Below are 15,832 nucleotides of genomic sequence, written 5' to 3' on the forward strand. Positions count from 1 at the left end.
ATCAAAACTACCTGAAATACAAAACAACAAAACAATTGCATGTAAACAGGTACCCGAATTGAGGCAAGTAATCAAGGAAACTTGGGAGAAAATAGGAACATGGATGAAACCCATGGGCCAGAAAGACTGTATTCTAAAGTGATGGCACACTAGGAACCCCTATGGGAGAATCAGGAGGCATCACACAATGGCAATGCTATTTGCCACACTATAAAAAGATTATAGAAAATGTTACAGAAACCACTCTGGTATGGAAGTGTGAGGCCAAGGATCAGAAAGGTCAGACAGAGCCTTGGGACAGTGCGTGGTCTGTGAGTATCCTTCAAAGATTCCAATGTATGGCAAACACCCCTTGGTGCATTAAGTGGGAAGGCCCCGAGAATGAAACAGATCCAGCAGTAACAAACACTGCCACCAGTAGCAGAACGAGGGCAGACAAAGTAAGTTGGTGGGCATGTAATAAAACTTATGACTGCACTTCTGATGATGCAGAGTTAAAGCAGATGCCACCCCTGGCAATAGCCCTACAAACTGGCTGTGCTTGCAGAGGGATCAAACATAAACAAGGCAGAGTGAATTATAAAGCAGTTGTAGGATGTACCAGGAGTACAGTCTGAGGTCCAGGACAATTTGTATGGGCAGCAAGCGATGGCACCTGGACAACACATCTGCCTGTAGATGGGAAAGTAAAGGAAATTACTTTAGGCCTCCCAATCTCATGTCCAATTTGGAAAAGTCCCCATTTAACGGAAAACATGACCTTGTGCAGATAAGAGCAAGAAGAGAAGTTCTAGACAATGAAAATCCAGATGACACTTGGCAAGAACCCTCTGGTGGAGTGAAATTTGGGTGGGCCCTAGAGTCTTTGCTTGGTCCTACAGCAAACTATAAGAGTAGGGAGATGCTGTACAAACTTACAGGTCAGGTAGATAGACTGGGTCTATGGGAAGGATTTAAAGAATTAAACGTACAATTACAAGCCACCACAAAAGTGACTTTACAAAATCGATTAGCCTTAGATTTGTTACTCCTGAAAGAGCATGGAGTATGTGGATTTTTAAAGGGACGGGTTGGTCATTGCTGCCTTCACATCCCAAATGTAACTGCAGATGTAGAATATGACATCAATCAGTTGAAACAAAGAGAGCATGAAGCACAAGAAGAGCAAAAGGATTTGACTACGACCTGGCTAGGCAAAATCTTTAAAGGGTTAGGGTGGAATGTGAGTTCACGGATTAAATCTGTCATTGAGAGTGTGATAATCTTACTAATTGTACTCTTAGCAATTTGGTTAGTTCACAGCATCTTAAAAGGAGAGATACAGAAGAAAACATCCTGGAACCAGAAGATAATAAAGGCACTGACACGAGATCCACACCCACCATCTTCTGGTTCTCCAGTTCGTGACAGCATCCACGACAACGTTTACATCAACCATGGACTTGAAGAACGTCAAGAATAAATTGAGAAATAAAGGCCTGTATCAAGTGAAAACATTTACACCTATAGTGAAGTGAAAATGCTTTCAAAGGGGGGAGAATGATAGTGGGGCCCTGGAAAAATGTCAAAAATAGACTCTGAAAATGTTAGGCTTTGTGCTTGCCAGATCATGTGAAATTGCACCTGCGTAAGCAGAACATGATAAATGATATAATTGTTAGATGTGATGATTGTTTAGTAATTAAATATACTTACTGTATAATCATAGGAAGAACCATGAGAAACTATGTTAGAAGTTTGAGGGGGGCCACAAGGAGCCCATGCTTGGCTGAAATCTATGTATACAATAGAACAATTGAAGTTTAATAATTAACATGAAAGTTATGTAACGATAGAATATAAAAACATGTTCATCCCGAACCCATGTCGGAGTCAGATTTGGGTTGGTACCCCTGACACCCAGAGCTCTTCAATAAAAGCACCTGCATATAATCATTCTGGTGATTATGTGTTTCTGAACGCTAATATACCCAGTAAAGTGTTAAACCCTTCCCAGCTGCTGTGCATGAGGCTCTATGAATATGCACCAGGCTGATGTAAGGGGAAAGGTATTTCAGGGGATCCCTGAAGGTAACAGGGTGCTCCTGGCTGAGTGCCAAGATGCACCCAGTTTACATCTTCCAAGAACTGTTTAGCATGGCTCTGCCCTGGATCTGCCTTTTTAGAGCATGCAGATTCCTTGGCTGTGGCTTTAGTCCATTCTCTTTATCACCTCCAGTTTTTGGGCCTTGGTGCACTCTGCCTTCAGACGGGGAGTGCTGATAGTTGGCAGATCTGTACAGGTGTCCTCACCCAGTGTGCATTGGATGTTATCCCATCCAAGCAGGCAGTTTAACACAAGCAGCTATTTCACTGAGCTTAATTAACAACAGAAATAAAAACTATAGAACAAAGTTACTTTAAAAAACAGTCCCAGCCCATATTTGATCCCAGTCTGTGTGGTCCTGATCCATATGGTCCCAGTCCCTGGGATCCCAGTCCATACAGTCCCAGTCCATATTTGATCCCACTTCAGGCTATCCTGGTCTGGAGGGTTCTGATCCACACGATCCCCATCCATGTGATCCCAGTCCAGGTGATCCCAGTCCATCTTTGATCCCAGCCCATATTTGATCCCAGTCTGGGGGGTCCTGCACACACTCCCTGGGTCTGGAATTCCAGTTCCCAGCCAGGAAAAAATGTTCCTGCCCTTGAACTTCCTTCCTATCCCCTCAACAAATTGCAATAAAATTATAAACAAAGAAATAATAATTGAAATTAAATAAATTATAATAAAAATAAAATATAAAAATCTCAACTCTTCTTTACAATGATTCAACTCCAACAATGATTCAACTCAAACCAACAATAACTATTACTATAATATTACCAATGCATATAAATAAACAAATTATATATCAAGAAATACCTTTTGAAAATTTTAACTCGATGACTAATGTACTTTAGATAAAAATATCTAAAGAAACTACCATGCAATCTAACACATCTTAGTTAAACAATTCATATTACAAATATACTAAACACAAAACCAAACACCACTACAATTTCTCAGACATTTCAACCAAACAATTAAACTTTAATAACATCCTTAAGTACTCTTGAAAAATTAAAATTATTTTTAAAACATTAATTGTGTGCAGGTGGCTTTATTTTGATATTGGTTTTTGGATTTTTTGGGTGAGATGATTTAAAAAATGGGATTTTTATAGGAATTGAATCAGCTGAGAAGGTGGCACTCTGCAAACAGAACTGACTGAAAATGAATGAGGCAGAAATCAGTAACTCTGAAAGTTTTATTTGCTATCAAATACATCCCACACACCCAGCCCCACACAATCCCCATCCCATTGCTCCAAATTGGGATCCCTCTTCTCCCAATCTCCTTCCAACTCCATCTCAACTTGACAGCTGTGGAATGGAGTGAGTTTGGCCTGGGATTGAGTTTTTTGAGGAGGGAACAAGCAATCTGAGGTGGAATTGACCCCTTTGGGGTTAAAATTCAGTTATTTTCAGAGGGATTTAAGTGGTTTTGAAGTGACAGATCCATCCCTCTTGGCTTTTGGAGTGCAAAGACATGGAGAAGAGAAAAAAATTCAGGCCAAACCAAAGGAGAAGCAGCCAGGCGTGTTCCCAACATGGATCACAGGGAATGTGAGTGACCAGGGCTGTGCCCAAAGTGCCTCCTCCAGTGGGGGATGGAGCTGCAGCAGCGCACGAAGCTCTTCCCGCACTCGGGGCACTCGCAGGGCTTCCCTTACCGGTGCCTCCGTTGGTGTTGGGTCAAGTGAGAGTTCCTGGAGAAGCTCTTCCCACACTGGGGACACTCGTAGGGCCTCTCCCCAGTGTGGATGCGCCGGTGGGTGACGAGGTGGGAGTTCTGCCTGAATCCCTTCCCACAGTCGGGGCATTGGAATGGCCTCTCCTCTGTGTGAATCCGATAGTGCTGGAGGAGATTGGAGCTGGTCTGAAAGCTCTTCCTGCATTTATCACACTCGTAGGGCCTCTCCCCAGTGTGGATGCGCCGGTGCTTGACGAGGGTGGAGTTACGCTGGAATCCCTTCCCACAGTCGGGGCATTGGAAGGGCCTCTCCTCTGTGTGACTCTGATAGTGCTGGAGGAGACTGGAGCTGGTCTGAAACCTCTTCCTGCATTTATCACACTCATAGGGCCTCTCCCCTGTGTGGATGCGCCGATGGGTGACGAGGGTGCAGTTGCGATTGAATCCCTTCCCACAGTCGGGGCATTGGAAGGGCCTCTCCTCTGTGTGAATCCGATAGTGCCGGAAGAGACTGGAGCTGGTCTGAAACCTCTTCGCACACTTGGAACACTCGTAGGGCCTCTCCCCAGTGTGGGTCTTCTGGTGGCTGATCAGGTGGGAGCTCCTCCTGAAGCTCTTCCCACACTCCCCACACTCGTAGGGCTTTTCCCCAGTGTGGGTCCTCTGGTGCATGATCAGGCGGCAGTTCCACCTGAAGCTCTTCCCACACTCCACGCATATGTGGGGCTTCTCCCCATCATGGAGCTGCTCATGGAGCACCAGCTCCGAGCTCTGGCTCCATCTCCGGCCGCCTTCCCGGCCCAGGCTGGCTCTTTCCCCCTCACATCCCCGCCATCTGCGTTTGCAGCCCCTCCTCGTGCGGCATCTCCGGGCCTTTTCCTCCCCGTTGGCTTCCTGCGCCGTGGAGCCGCTCAAAACGGCCTCTGCCACCAGGTTCTGCTGCGGGCATTTGTCCTCCCTGCTCTCCATGCTCAGCTCCTGCTCTGGGCAAGGAAGGACAAGGACAGCATGGGATTTGCCTCCGTGCCACAGGCAAGGGCAACCAGATCCCCCCAGGCCGTCTCTGGGGACGCACTGCCCGCTCTTGGCTCTCCCCATTTCGGGATGCCGGGGCTCTTTGGGCTCCCGGGCTCCCTTCTCCCCTCATTCTCTGCTCTGGGCTGCAGCGGCTCCAAGGAGTCCCCCCTGCCCCTCTCCAGGCTCTTGAGGCTCCCGCCAATGGCGGCGCTCCCCCCTCTCTGGCCTCCCCACTTTGGCCTCCTGGGGCACACAGGGCTCTGCTCCTCCAGGCTGCCTCTGCCGGCAGCCGCCACCGCCACCCCCCGATGTCCCCCCGAGGGGCCTTTTCCGCTCAGCCTTGGACTTCTTCATTCTCCAAACATCCCCCTAAAAACCCAACCCAGGGACCCCCCTGGGATATCCGGGCCGGGCTCCCCCTCCCCGCTCACCGGAGCCATGGGGGGGGCGATGATCCCACAGGTGGGGGCTGCGAATTCAGGCAGGGCTCGAGACCGCGTGCGTGGCTCCCGCAGCTCAGCCTTGATCCACCTTTGCCCCTCCTCTTCCTCTTCCTCCCGCTCCTCCTCTGTCTCATCTCCGCCTCCTTCTCCTCCTGCCCTCTAACCCCGCCTCCTTCACTGCTCTCTCTCCTCCCGCTCCTCCTCTTCCATCCCCCCTCCTCCTCCTCCTCTGTGTTATCCCCACCTCCTGCTCCTTTTCCATCCCGCCCCTTCCATTCCTTCTCCTCCTCCTCCCCCCTTACCCCGCCTCCTCCTCCCCCTCCATCCCTGCCCTTCCCTCCCTCCTCCTCCTCCCCCAGCAGCAGCCACACCCTCGGTGCCCCGTTCCCGCAGCCCTCGCAGCCCGCGGCAGCAGCGGCCATGGAGCCGGGCCAGGTCGGCATGGGCAGCGCGGGGCTCTCGGCTGCTCCCAGCCGCTGCGGGCGGGGGGAACCCGGCCCGGGCCAAAGGAGAGGCAAACTGGGCAAACTGGGGGCAGATCACAAAGCTAAGGATGCAGCAGAAAATGGAGCTGAAAGAGTTAGTTTAATATTAACTCCAAACGAGGAAAAACTGGAAATTCCAAAGTTTAGGGAAGCCGAGAAAAAAGAATTAAACAAGATAGGAAATGAACAAGATAAATCAGGGAAATAGAAACTTCTACATGGAAGACAATTACTTAATAAAATGTGCTTACTAGGAAAAGATTAGAAGATCAGAAACCCCACTGGCGTACTCAAGCTTTGTGTGATCATTTTTTAAGGAATTTTGGGTGCACTGGGATTTTTGGTGTAGCAAAGCAAGTCACTGAAAGATGCTTAATTTGCCAAAGGATAAATAAAAAGGTGATGAGAAAAACAACATTAGGAGGTCATGAGTTAGCTCGTCGACCATTTCAAAATATCCAAGCATTGGATTTGTTAGGTTCTGGATTTATTTGGAAAAAAACCCATTTAATCTAGAAGAAAGAGAAGATGCCATATGTTAGACAGGAGATTTTAGGAGAATAAAAATCTTTGAAGTATCAGAAACACCCGAGGAAAAAACCAAGAAAATAAAAAGGGGAAATGAAAGGGAGGGGAACAAGAGGAAAAGTCAGAAAGAGAGTGGGATCCTCTGCAGCTCTTGCCCCCTCCGTTGGCGGCCGAGGCGCCTGTCCCGGGTCCCGGCTCGCTGCCCGCCTCAGCTCCGCCTGCCCCGGTTTCCATCCCAGGTGCGGGCTCACTGCCCAGGGCAGCTCCACCTGCCCCGGCGCTGGCGGTGAATTTGTGTGCCCTGGCCCCACTGCCCGGCCCGCGGCCGCTCTGCCGGCCATGCTGGGCAAGATGGGGTTGCTCTGTCCTGCCGCGTGGGCCGAGGTCACCGCGCCGACCGCACCGAGGGCGGGTCCCAGCCATCCCATCCCCGGCTGCCCTGCCCGTGCCAGCTGCGCTGGGCAGCGCCGCTGCTGCTGCCGGGGTCTCCCACCTGCCTTTTCTCTGCCGGGAGCTGCCGGATCAGCCGCCAGAAGCCATGTGGGGGCTGCCCACGCTCCGGCTCGGCCTCCACGGGAAGATCCCCCTCTGGCCATTCCGGCAGCAGACCCTGCCCACACTCCCACCGAGCCTCGGCGGGATATCCTCCCCTGACCCCTCCTGCTCTGAGTTACGTCCCCTTGGTAACCACAGCTCCGGCTGTTCAGGGAAAATCCCTCTCTCTACAGGAAGCACCTTATCGAAACACTAGGAGCTCAGTTAAAAGGCAGCCCTCTCCAAATTCTTTCTCAAAACACGGGAGAAAGGCTACGGAAGGTAAAAAAGTGAAAGAGTTAGATGAAGGGATTGCTCTATTGCCGTGAAGAGAGGTTCCCATGGCAGGGATGCGCTGCCCCGCCCCGCGGGAGCCACCGGCGCCCCTGCCGGCCGTGCCCGGAACTGCACCCAAGGGGAAAGCGCCGCGGCCGAAAGGCCGGGACCGGCTCCGGGCTCTGTTTGTTGGCACTGCCGGAGCTGTTGATACACACTACTATTATTATATTATACACACTAGTAAAGAACCGTTATTCCTAATCCCATATCTTTGCCTGAGAGCCCCTTGATTTCACTATCCTAAAAATTAAGAGGGAGGGGGTGTGCATTCTCCATTCCAAGAGAGGCTTTTTCTGCCTTCCCAAGCAGACGCCCGTCTTGTAAAGCAAGACAAGCACCCACAGGCACTGAGGGGGGCTGCAGGAGGGGCAGAAGAAGGCCCTGCAGCACTTGGGCACAAAGGCCCAGCAGGTGAATGCAAGAAGGGAGCAGCAAAAGGCCAAGCTGAAGGCAAAGGCCAGGGCAGAGCTCCTACAGCCCCTGAGGGATCAGCCCCAGGGCCCAAGGGGGCCCCAGCACCCAGGGCACGGCTCGGCCACAAGCACCCGGCAGAGGCATTGCCCTCCTCGGCAGGGCACAGCCCACCCAAACAGCCCCTGGCAAGGAATCAGGGCTCCGGCTGCAGGGCACAAGGACACTGCAAGCACAGACAGCAGCACCCTCAGGACCAGCAAGTCCAGCCCGTGATGGACATGGATTGGCAGGGCTGTCACAGCTCCCATCACACCAGGGACCCTCCACACTGGAGCCCTTGAGAACATTCAGGTGGGTCTGCATTGAAAGGAGGCATTTCCTGATGGACACAGGGGCCTCTCAATCTGCTCTGAATCTTAGACCTAAAGGGGAAAATAGTAAAGGAATATTTTAATTTTTAAGGGAATGAGTGGGAAAGATGAGCAGGTATGATTTGTTCAACCACTATTAGAAGCTGTGGGGGATAGGTTTGAAATAAATGAATTTCTTTTTCTTCCTCCTGTGATTGTAATTAACTAGGAAGGAGTTTGAGAGCTGGATTTTAATACTGTAAAAAGGGATACAGAGGCTAGTTCTGTTGTACCTCTGTGTCAAAAGTCTGACAAGGCCTATGCTGAAGTGAACCCAGAAGTGTGGGCAGCCCCAGGGAAATACAGAAAATTAGATATGGAGCCTCTACAAATTAAAGCAACCAGGACAAGCACTACCCTGTTCCAAGAGAGGGAAGGAAGGGCTCACAGCCTGGTATTGAGTCCCTGTTAAAGGCAGGGCTTTTGGAGCCAAGGATGTCTCCCTACAACACTCCTATCCTGCCAGTCAACAAACTGGATGGATGGACACAAGGAGGAAACACAGAATTTTCAAGTGTTAAAATTAAGATTAACTGAGGCGAGTGGCCTGGGCCTTCCAGACAGGGAAAAAGAATTTGAATTATAGGTGGACGTTAAACAGGGTCTTGCCAAAGGAATTCTTGTGCTAAAATGTTTAACCCAGTGGCCAGAGAGCAGCCTCAATGTCTGCAGAATTGTGCAGCCACAGCTTCCGTGGGAGCAGAGGCCTGAAAACTGATGACAACAGGAGGATCTCCTAGAGTTCAAGTCTGGCATCAAGTTAAAGCTTTGACAACCAAAAGAGCCTCTCAATGGATGAGCAGGGCTCGGTGATTACAGTATGAAACTTGTTCAGTGGCATAGGAGGATTCAGAACTGAGGACAGGGCAAGGGTTTAACCCAGCCTCCTGTTTGAACAGCCTGGAGAGGGGCTGGCAAGGAACCCAGGACTGCACCCAAGGGACAGAGCTCCCGAGCCAGGCTGGGAGAGATTGATGGGACATTCCCTGGCCTGAGGGAGACAATGTGTTTGTGGATGGCTCTGCAAGGGCAGCAGAAGGGAAAAGAGCTACAAGACAGGCTGTTGTTAAGGAAGGGGAATCAGACAAAGCGCAGGTCACCGCCCCATGCTCAGCTCAACCCGCGGAGCTCTCGGTGCTTGTAAGAGCCTGGCACTGAAATGCCCTGAGCAGGAAGGCTTCAAAATCTTCTGCTGACACCATGGCACCTAACAGGGGGGCAAAAGCAATTCTGACTGCTTCAGCAAGCACTGGATCACTTATTAACCTATTTCAAAAACAAATAATTCAAAGATAATGGATTGTGGAAGCAATAGATTCAGATGGGGAACTCATTTTACAGGAAAGACCCTTCAGGGGGTTATGGCAGCTTTAGGAATACAATGGGACTTCCATAACCCCTGGCAAGCCCAGAGCTCGGGCTGGGTAGAAAGAATGAATGGGGAAATAAAGAAACACCTTTGGAAGCCAGAGATGGAAACCAAGATGCCATGGGTACAGCTTTTGCCATTGGCCTTGGCAAGAAAAAGAGCCAGACCCAAGGCAGATATTCAATTATCTCCCTTGGAATTCATGTCTGGAATTCCTTACCTGGGCAATTCTCCACCTAGTGCAGGGTGGAAATAAGGGATGTAAATTTAAGGCAGGCTGTAGCCAGGATCCTGTCTCCTGTGGAATCTCTCCCCCAGGAAGCTGGGCTGGCACAGAGCCTGCCCTGGGACTTTGCTGTTGCCAACACCCAGCCAGGCCATTGGCTCCTGCCTAAGGAGTGCAAAGCAGCACCACTGGTGGCCAAGGGGCCCACGCCAAGTGTCCCTGAGGCCAGAAACAGCCGCCAGCACAGCTGAGCACGGGGGGACCCCTCAGCCTGGCCTCAGGGGCTCTGAAGCCCCGGAGATTTGCACTTCCCGCCTGCAGCAGGACCATGGGAGCCGCCCCTGAGCCTGCCCTGAAGGCAACGCAGCAGCAGCCAGGGCTCCACAGCGGGCCAAGCCCCTGGGCCTGCCCACAGATCCTCTGCTCAAACCCTCGGGAATCCTGGCCACCCTCCCCTGGCACCTCCAGCCACTGCGGCCAAGCCTCGCTGCCGCTGCTGCAGCTCCAGCGCTGGCTGGGCCTGCACTGCCACAGCTGCTGGGGAGCACCGCGGCACAATTCCACCCTGGGGCTCACTCACACCCACACTCTGGGCTGCCTGCGACTGCACTGCTGCAAAATGTACCCATCCTGCTTCTTTTAAATCTTATTTCTCTGCTCAGAAAGGTTTCTCTACTCAAAGGTTTGCCTTTGGGAAAGAAATTTTAAAGGTTTTATTTAAGGGGTTCCCAGTCTGTTCGGATGTTAAACTCATCTCCACCACTCAATGGAGATGAGTTTAACATCCGAACAGACTGGGAATAGCCCAAAAGACACCCACAGAGATAACGACCAGCAACAAACCATCAACGCCCCGCAGCAAACAGCAACCAACAGCTACCCCAGACACTGCCCCCGCACAGCTGGAGACACCTGGTCTGGAAAAGGCTGAGAAGGAAATCCAGGAGTGTGGGCGGAATGCACAGCAGAGGGGAAGAAATCCGAGTCTAATAGGAAACCAAACACTAAAAACTTACACGACTTGGAAGCAATGAACATTAAAGCAGTGGATTTAGATTGGTTCAGACTAGGTAAAGTTTAGGAAAAATCGAGTAAAACTGACATGTCATGGAATGATGTTTTCTGCACAGCTGGGCTATGTGTGGATGAAAGTATTTCTGTTGCACATCCTGGCCAGAACCAAGTAATGCCTTGACTCTCTCACACTAAAGAGATTCTTGGAGAGTTTTTGTTTTCCCTACAGTTTCAGTGATAAGATTACAACATGAGAAACATTTTTTATAATAATCCTACTTTATATTGTCAGGTAGGTTTGGGACAGAAGGGTGAGAATCAATTTTTGGTCAGGGTTTTTCCATGTTCGCCTTTATGTTGCATTTTGCAAAATTGAAGAGCTTTAACCGTGATACTTTTAACTCTTAAATAGTTAATACTTTTTTTAAAAAAAGCAGGGTGAAGCTGCAAAGGGAAACAGCAAATGGAGAATGTTGGGAAAACTTTACTATAAATAAATGGGGGGGAATTGAGATGAGGGACTACATTTTGTTCGTCATGAAAAAGAGACCAGTGTGTTACAAGAGTTGTCTGCTGACTATTTCTGTACTACTTCATGAGATATGAGCTACAAGGATACCAGGGAAGGGGTTGCAGGAGCCCACACATAGTCCCACCCAGCAAATGGTACAAACAGATAACTCACAGAGATAACGACCAGGGAAAGGCTGGGGAAAGGGCAGGGGCAGATTAACACCCAGCAGGGAAACCTTTCCTGCTGACAAATGGTACAAGCAGATAACTCACAGAGATAACGACCAGGGAAAAGCTGGGGAAGGGGCAGGGGCAGATAAACAGTCTGCAAGGCAGGATATTTGCTTGCTTAAGCTTGATAGGGCACAGTTTGCAAGGCAGGACATTTGCTTGCTTAAGCTTGATAGGGCACATATTGCATTAATCATAAGATTTTGGTAATTTTCCACAGAGAAGTCACCAAATAAGGACATAGGGTGAAGAAGACGCGGCTGAGGAAGACTCCACAGCCTTTATCACCGACCACCAGGAGACAGAAGGATGACCCCCTAGCAACAACCAGCGCAGGCGCAGAGAACTCTGAGATAACATGAACTCCTGAAGGATGGAGAGGATAAAAGGACTGAATCAGAAACTAGTTGGGGCGGCAGTTGGTGGAGCGGAGACTCCCCTGTCGCCCAGCGCTGAGCCTTTGCTTACGTAGTATAACTGCTTCAATAATTAATAAATTCTTTGATTGGAAATTACTCGTTTTGAGTCAATTTTATAACAATGGGGTGTCCAGGGGGTCCCTGTGCCCAGGAAAGGGGGTGCACGGGCCCCGGTGTTGAGGAAGGTGGTGGGTGGGGGCTGTGGAAGGCAGGAGTGGGGGTCCAGGGGGTGCTGGGGTCAAGGAAAAGCGGGGGCTGGGGTGTCTGAGAGGGGGAGGGCCGGCAAAGGGGGTGCGGGGGGGCATTGGTGCTGCATGAGGGGGTGCAGGAGGGTCCCCGTGCTGGATAAGGGGGTGCAGGGGGGGTCCCTGTGCCTGAGAATGGAGGGTTTGGGAGGGTTCCAGTCTCAGATATGGGGGTGCACGGGGGTCCTGGTGCAGTGGAATGGGGGTTCAGGGGGTCCTGGTGCTGTATAAGGGGATGCAGTGGGGTCCCAGTGCCCAGGAATGGGGGTTCAGGGGTGCCGGTGCCAGATAATGGCCTGGCTGGGATCTGGTGCTGGGAAAAGGGGTGCAGGGGGTCCCAGGGCCAGATAACGGGATGCACTGGGGTCCCGGTGCCCAGGAATGGGGTTCCAGGGGGTTCTATTCCCGAGTTCCGGGGTTCAAGGGGTCCTGGTGCCTGAAAATTGAGGTTCAGGGGGTCCCGGTGCCGGATAAGGGGATGTAGTGGATCCCGGTGCCCAGAAATTGGGGTTCAGGGCGGTTTCCCTGCCCAGGAATGGGGGCTCAGGGGGTTCCAGGCTGCAGATAAGGGGGTGCAGGGGTTATCGGGGCTGAGGAAGGGGGTACAGGGGGGGTCCCAGTGCCCCGAAATGAACGTTCAAGGGGGGTCTCTTGACCCCCTGGAACCCCAGGGGACCCTCCGGGATCCCCTGGAACCCCTTCCAGGAAGCGCCGGGAATGAGGAACTGGGGGGACGCCGAAATTTGGGAGATCTGGGGGTCCAAAAGCCGAGGAAAAGGGCGGGTCTGGGGTCTGGGAAGGACGAGGTGGCCGGGAATGGGCGTGCAGGGCGTCCCAGAGCACTGACGGGGGTGCGGGGGGATTCTAGGCCCGGATTAGGGGGGGCAGGGGGGTCCCAGTGCCCAAAAATTGGGGTTCAGGGGGTTCCCGTGCCGGGGAATGCGGGTTCGGGGGGAGTTTCCTTCCAGGAATTTGGGATTCAAGGGGGTCCCGGTGGCCGGGAATTGCGGTTCCGGGGCCGTCGGTGACCAGAAATGGGGATTCAGGGGGGTCCTGGGGCCACATGAGGGGGTACAGGGCGGTGCCAATGCTGGGCAAGGGGGTACAGGGGGGTCCCTGTGCCCAGAAATGGGCGCTCAAGGGGGTCCGCGTGCTCAGGAATGGGGGTTCAGGGGGGTCCCGGTGAACAGAAATGGGGGTTCAGGGGATCTCGGTGCCAGATGAGGGGGTACAGGGGGGTCCCGGTGCTGGGGAAGTGGAGTGGGGGGGGTGGCATGACCCAAAATGGGGGTTCAGGAGGGTTCCCCTGCCCGGGAATGGAAGATCAAGGGGGTCCCGGTGCCCGGGAATTGCGGTTCAGGGGGGTCCCGGTTTCGGGGGGTCCCACTCACCTTTGGTCGCGGCCCCCGGGTCCCCCAGGAGCCCCAGGAGCCCCCGGAGCACCCCCAGCCCCAGCGCTGGGGCCATCGCAGCCGTCCCCGATCGCGGCTGCAGAGACGCGAAAGCCAAAGTGCCCGAGGGAGCGCGGGGGGAGGGGGAAAGGGCGAATTCCAGGGAATTCACCTGGATCCCCCCCTGGCACCCCTCTGGATCCCTCGGCGATCCGTCTGGGACCCTCCAGGGCCGCGCCCTGCGGGACCCCCGGGCCGGGCTGTGCTGAACTCCCGGCCCTGCGCTCAAACTCTGCCCGGACCCCGCTGGGCTCGGCCCAAAGCCGGGCAAGCAGCGGGAGCAGCGGAGCCAATTTTTGCTGCAGGTGCGGGTCCCACCCCCGGCGGAGCAGGGCTGGGCGCTGGGACCCGATCCCTGATTCCCAATCTCCTTCTCTCTCGCTCTCTCTCTGCTGTTCTCTCCCTTTCCTTTGGGGGATCATAAATCCCAGAGCGGCCGCAGAGCCCCGTGCCCAGGCCGGGTTTCCCAGCAAAGGGAGGCTGGGGCTGAGGTGCCCCGGGCTGGCCGGGAATGGGGGCCCGGGGCTCCCTGGGCTCACGGAAATGGGGGATCCAGGGGCTGGGAGAGGAGGATACCCGGGAAAGGGGGTGCAGGGGGGTGTTGGTGCAGGATAAAGGGGTGCAGGGGGGGTCCCAGTGCCCGGGAATGGGGTTGGGAGGGGGGGTGGGCAGCAGCTGCTGGAGAGAGACTGGGACAGACTGGAATGGACTGGGACAGACTGGGAAAAGAACCCACTGGGAGCAGAACTGAGGCAGCAGAGATCATACTGGGATATACTGGGACCACACTGAGGGCTACTGGGAACATGCAGGGGACAATTGAGATTGGACTGGGAGGGACTGGGAATGGTTTGGATCATCCTGGGACTGACTGGAATCATACTGGGAGTGATCAGATCTGTAGTAGGGGTGAAGAAGAGAAACTGGAATAATGCAGGGAGCAACTGGGATCATACTGGGAGCAGCTGCCCCATGCTGGGGTCATACTGGGATCATACTGGGACTGATGGGGTGACACTTGGAGTGACTGGCATAGTACTGGGAGTGTCTGGGAGTAACTGGGATCAAACTGGAGGTGACTGGACTTATACTGGCAGCAACTGGGACCACAGCGGGGGCAAATGGCATCGGGTAAGGTGTGACCGGGCTCATCCTGGAAGTGCCTGGGGCCACACTGGGCTCTTACTGAGAGGGACTGAGAGTGAAAGGAACCATACAGGGCATGACTGGGAGCCGCTGGGACCGTGTCGGGGGCAACTGGGATCCTACCGGGAGTGATTTGGACCATACTGGGAGTGACCGGGAGCCACCGGTGAGGCGGCGGCGGAGCTGGGAGGCGGCCGCAGCGCAGGTGGGAGCCGCGCTGGGTTGTGCGGGGGCTCGGGGCTCGCTGCGGGCCTCGGGGGCGGCAGGGGGCTCAGGCGGGTTCCTTGTGCCGTGTCCGGCCCGTGGTGCCGCTGCCGTGAGGGCGCTGCGGGAGCGGCTGCCCGCGGTCTCCTTGCGGCCGCTGCCTCGGCAGGAGCCGCTGCCGGAGCAGCGCTGGCTCGGCCCGGTTCCTGTGGCTGGCACAGGGGCGGCTGCCCCGTGCCCGCGGCTGTGCGGGGAAGTTCACGTGGCCGGAGGTTTCCGTGCCCCGAGGAGACAGAGGAGTCCTGTACAAGTGACTTTATTGCTGAGCAGAGGGAGAGGCCGTGGCGCATTTGCCGTGCGCTCGCTGCCATTGTTGTAGTTCGCAGCCTCCTTTTTATCCTCATTTTCCCGGCTCATCTCCCTCTCCCTTTGCCCACTGGCCGAGGTACTTGGAAGGTTCAGACCTCCCGATCTGCCAACTGCACGTCCTCGTTAATGTGCACCCCCACTTTTGTAGAACAGCCGATATTCACGGCTCTGTTAAGTCTTTTTTGTTCTCGACGCTCAGGAATTTAGCGGGACTTTCTGCGAGCAGCAGTCCGTGTTAATTAATAACATTTATTGAAGCTGGTGGTTTCGCCCCTTACTTCCTTATCTACAAGTCCCTGGCCCCTCGCTCAGCTGCTGAATGAGCTGCACTCTCAAGGTGTGGAGCACGGTAAAAAGGTGAGAGGTGCTGTAGCACATCAGAGCAGAAGCAGCATTCGTTTAACCCATGGTCTGCCAGGGAACCACAAAACCATGTCCCATTCCCATCCTTTCCACGTTTGGACTGGTACATGAGCTGCTTTTTTGTTTCCTTTGTTATCTGTTTCACCACTTTTGCTTTGTCTCTATTTGCCAAGACCAGTTTGAGTCATTTGATTTTCCACAAACTCCTCTTTTCTCTGCTAACAGATGATCTGATCCCATCCCATGGTGAAATGTTGTGTTCCTCATTTCAGTGGATTGCTCAGCAGGAAGGTCAGGAGCTGGAGCTGTCTGGTTGGTTATTCCGAGGGCAGCT

General features: G+C 53.2%; 2 protein-coding genes across 2 annotated transcripts in view; one reads left to right on the forward strand and one right to left on the reverse strand.

Annotated features, from left to right (window-relative positions):
* LOC143696047 (uncharacterized) overlaps positions 1 to 15,832 on the forward strand; it is a 343,050-nt gene that overhangs the window by 164,600 nt on the left and 162,618 nt on the right. The gene's annotated exons all lie outside the window — the stretch shown is intronic.
* Positions 3,612 to 5,327, reverse strand: LOC143696095 (uncharacterized). The gene is made up of 2 exons (XM_077191302.1): positions 5,227 to 5,327; positions 3,612 to 4,761 (listed from the first exon to the last, which is right to left on the reverse strand). Exon 2 carries the CDS (start codon positions 4,745 to 4,747, stop codon positions 3,755 to 3,757), a length of 993 nt encoding a protein of 330 aa, XP_077047417.1. The 5' UTR covers positions 4,748 to 4,761; positions 5,227 to 5,327; the 3' UTR covers positions 3,612 to 3,754.

This window comes from Agelaius phoeniceus, chromosome 28 (assembly GCF_051311805.1).
Source record: "Agelaius phoeniceus isolate bAgePho1 chromosome 28, bAgePho1.hap1, whole genome shotgun sequence".
Lineage (NCBI taxonomy): Eukaryota > Metazoa > Chordata > Aves > Passeriformes > Icteridae > Agelaius > Agelaius phoeniceus.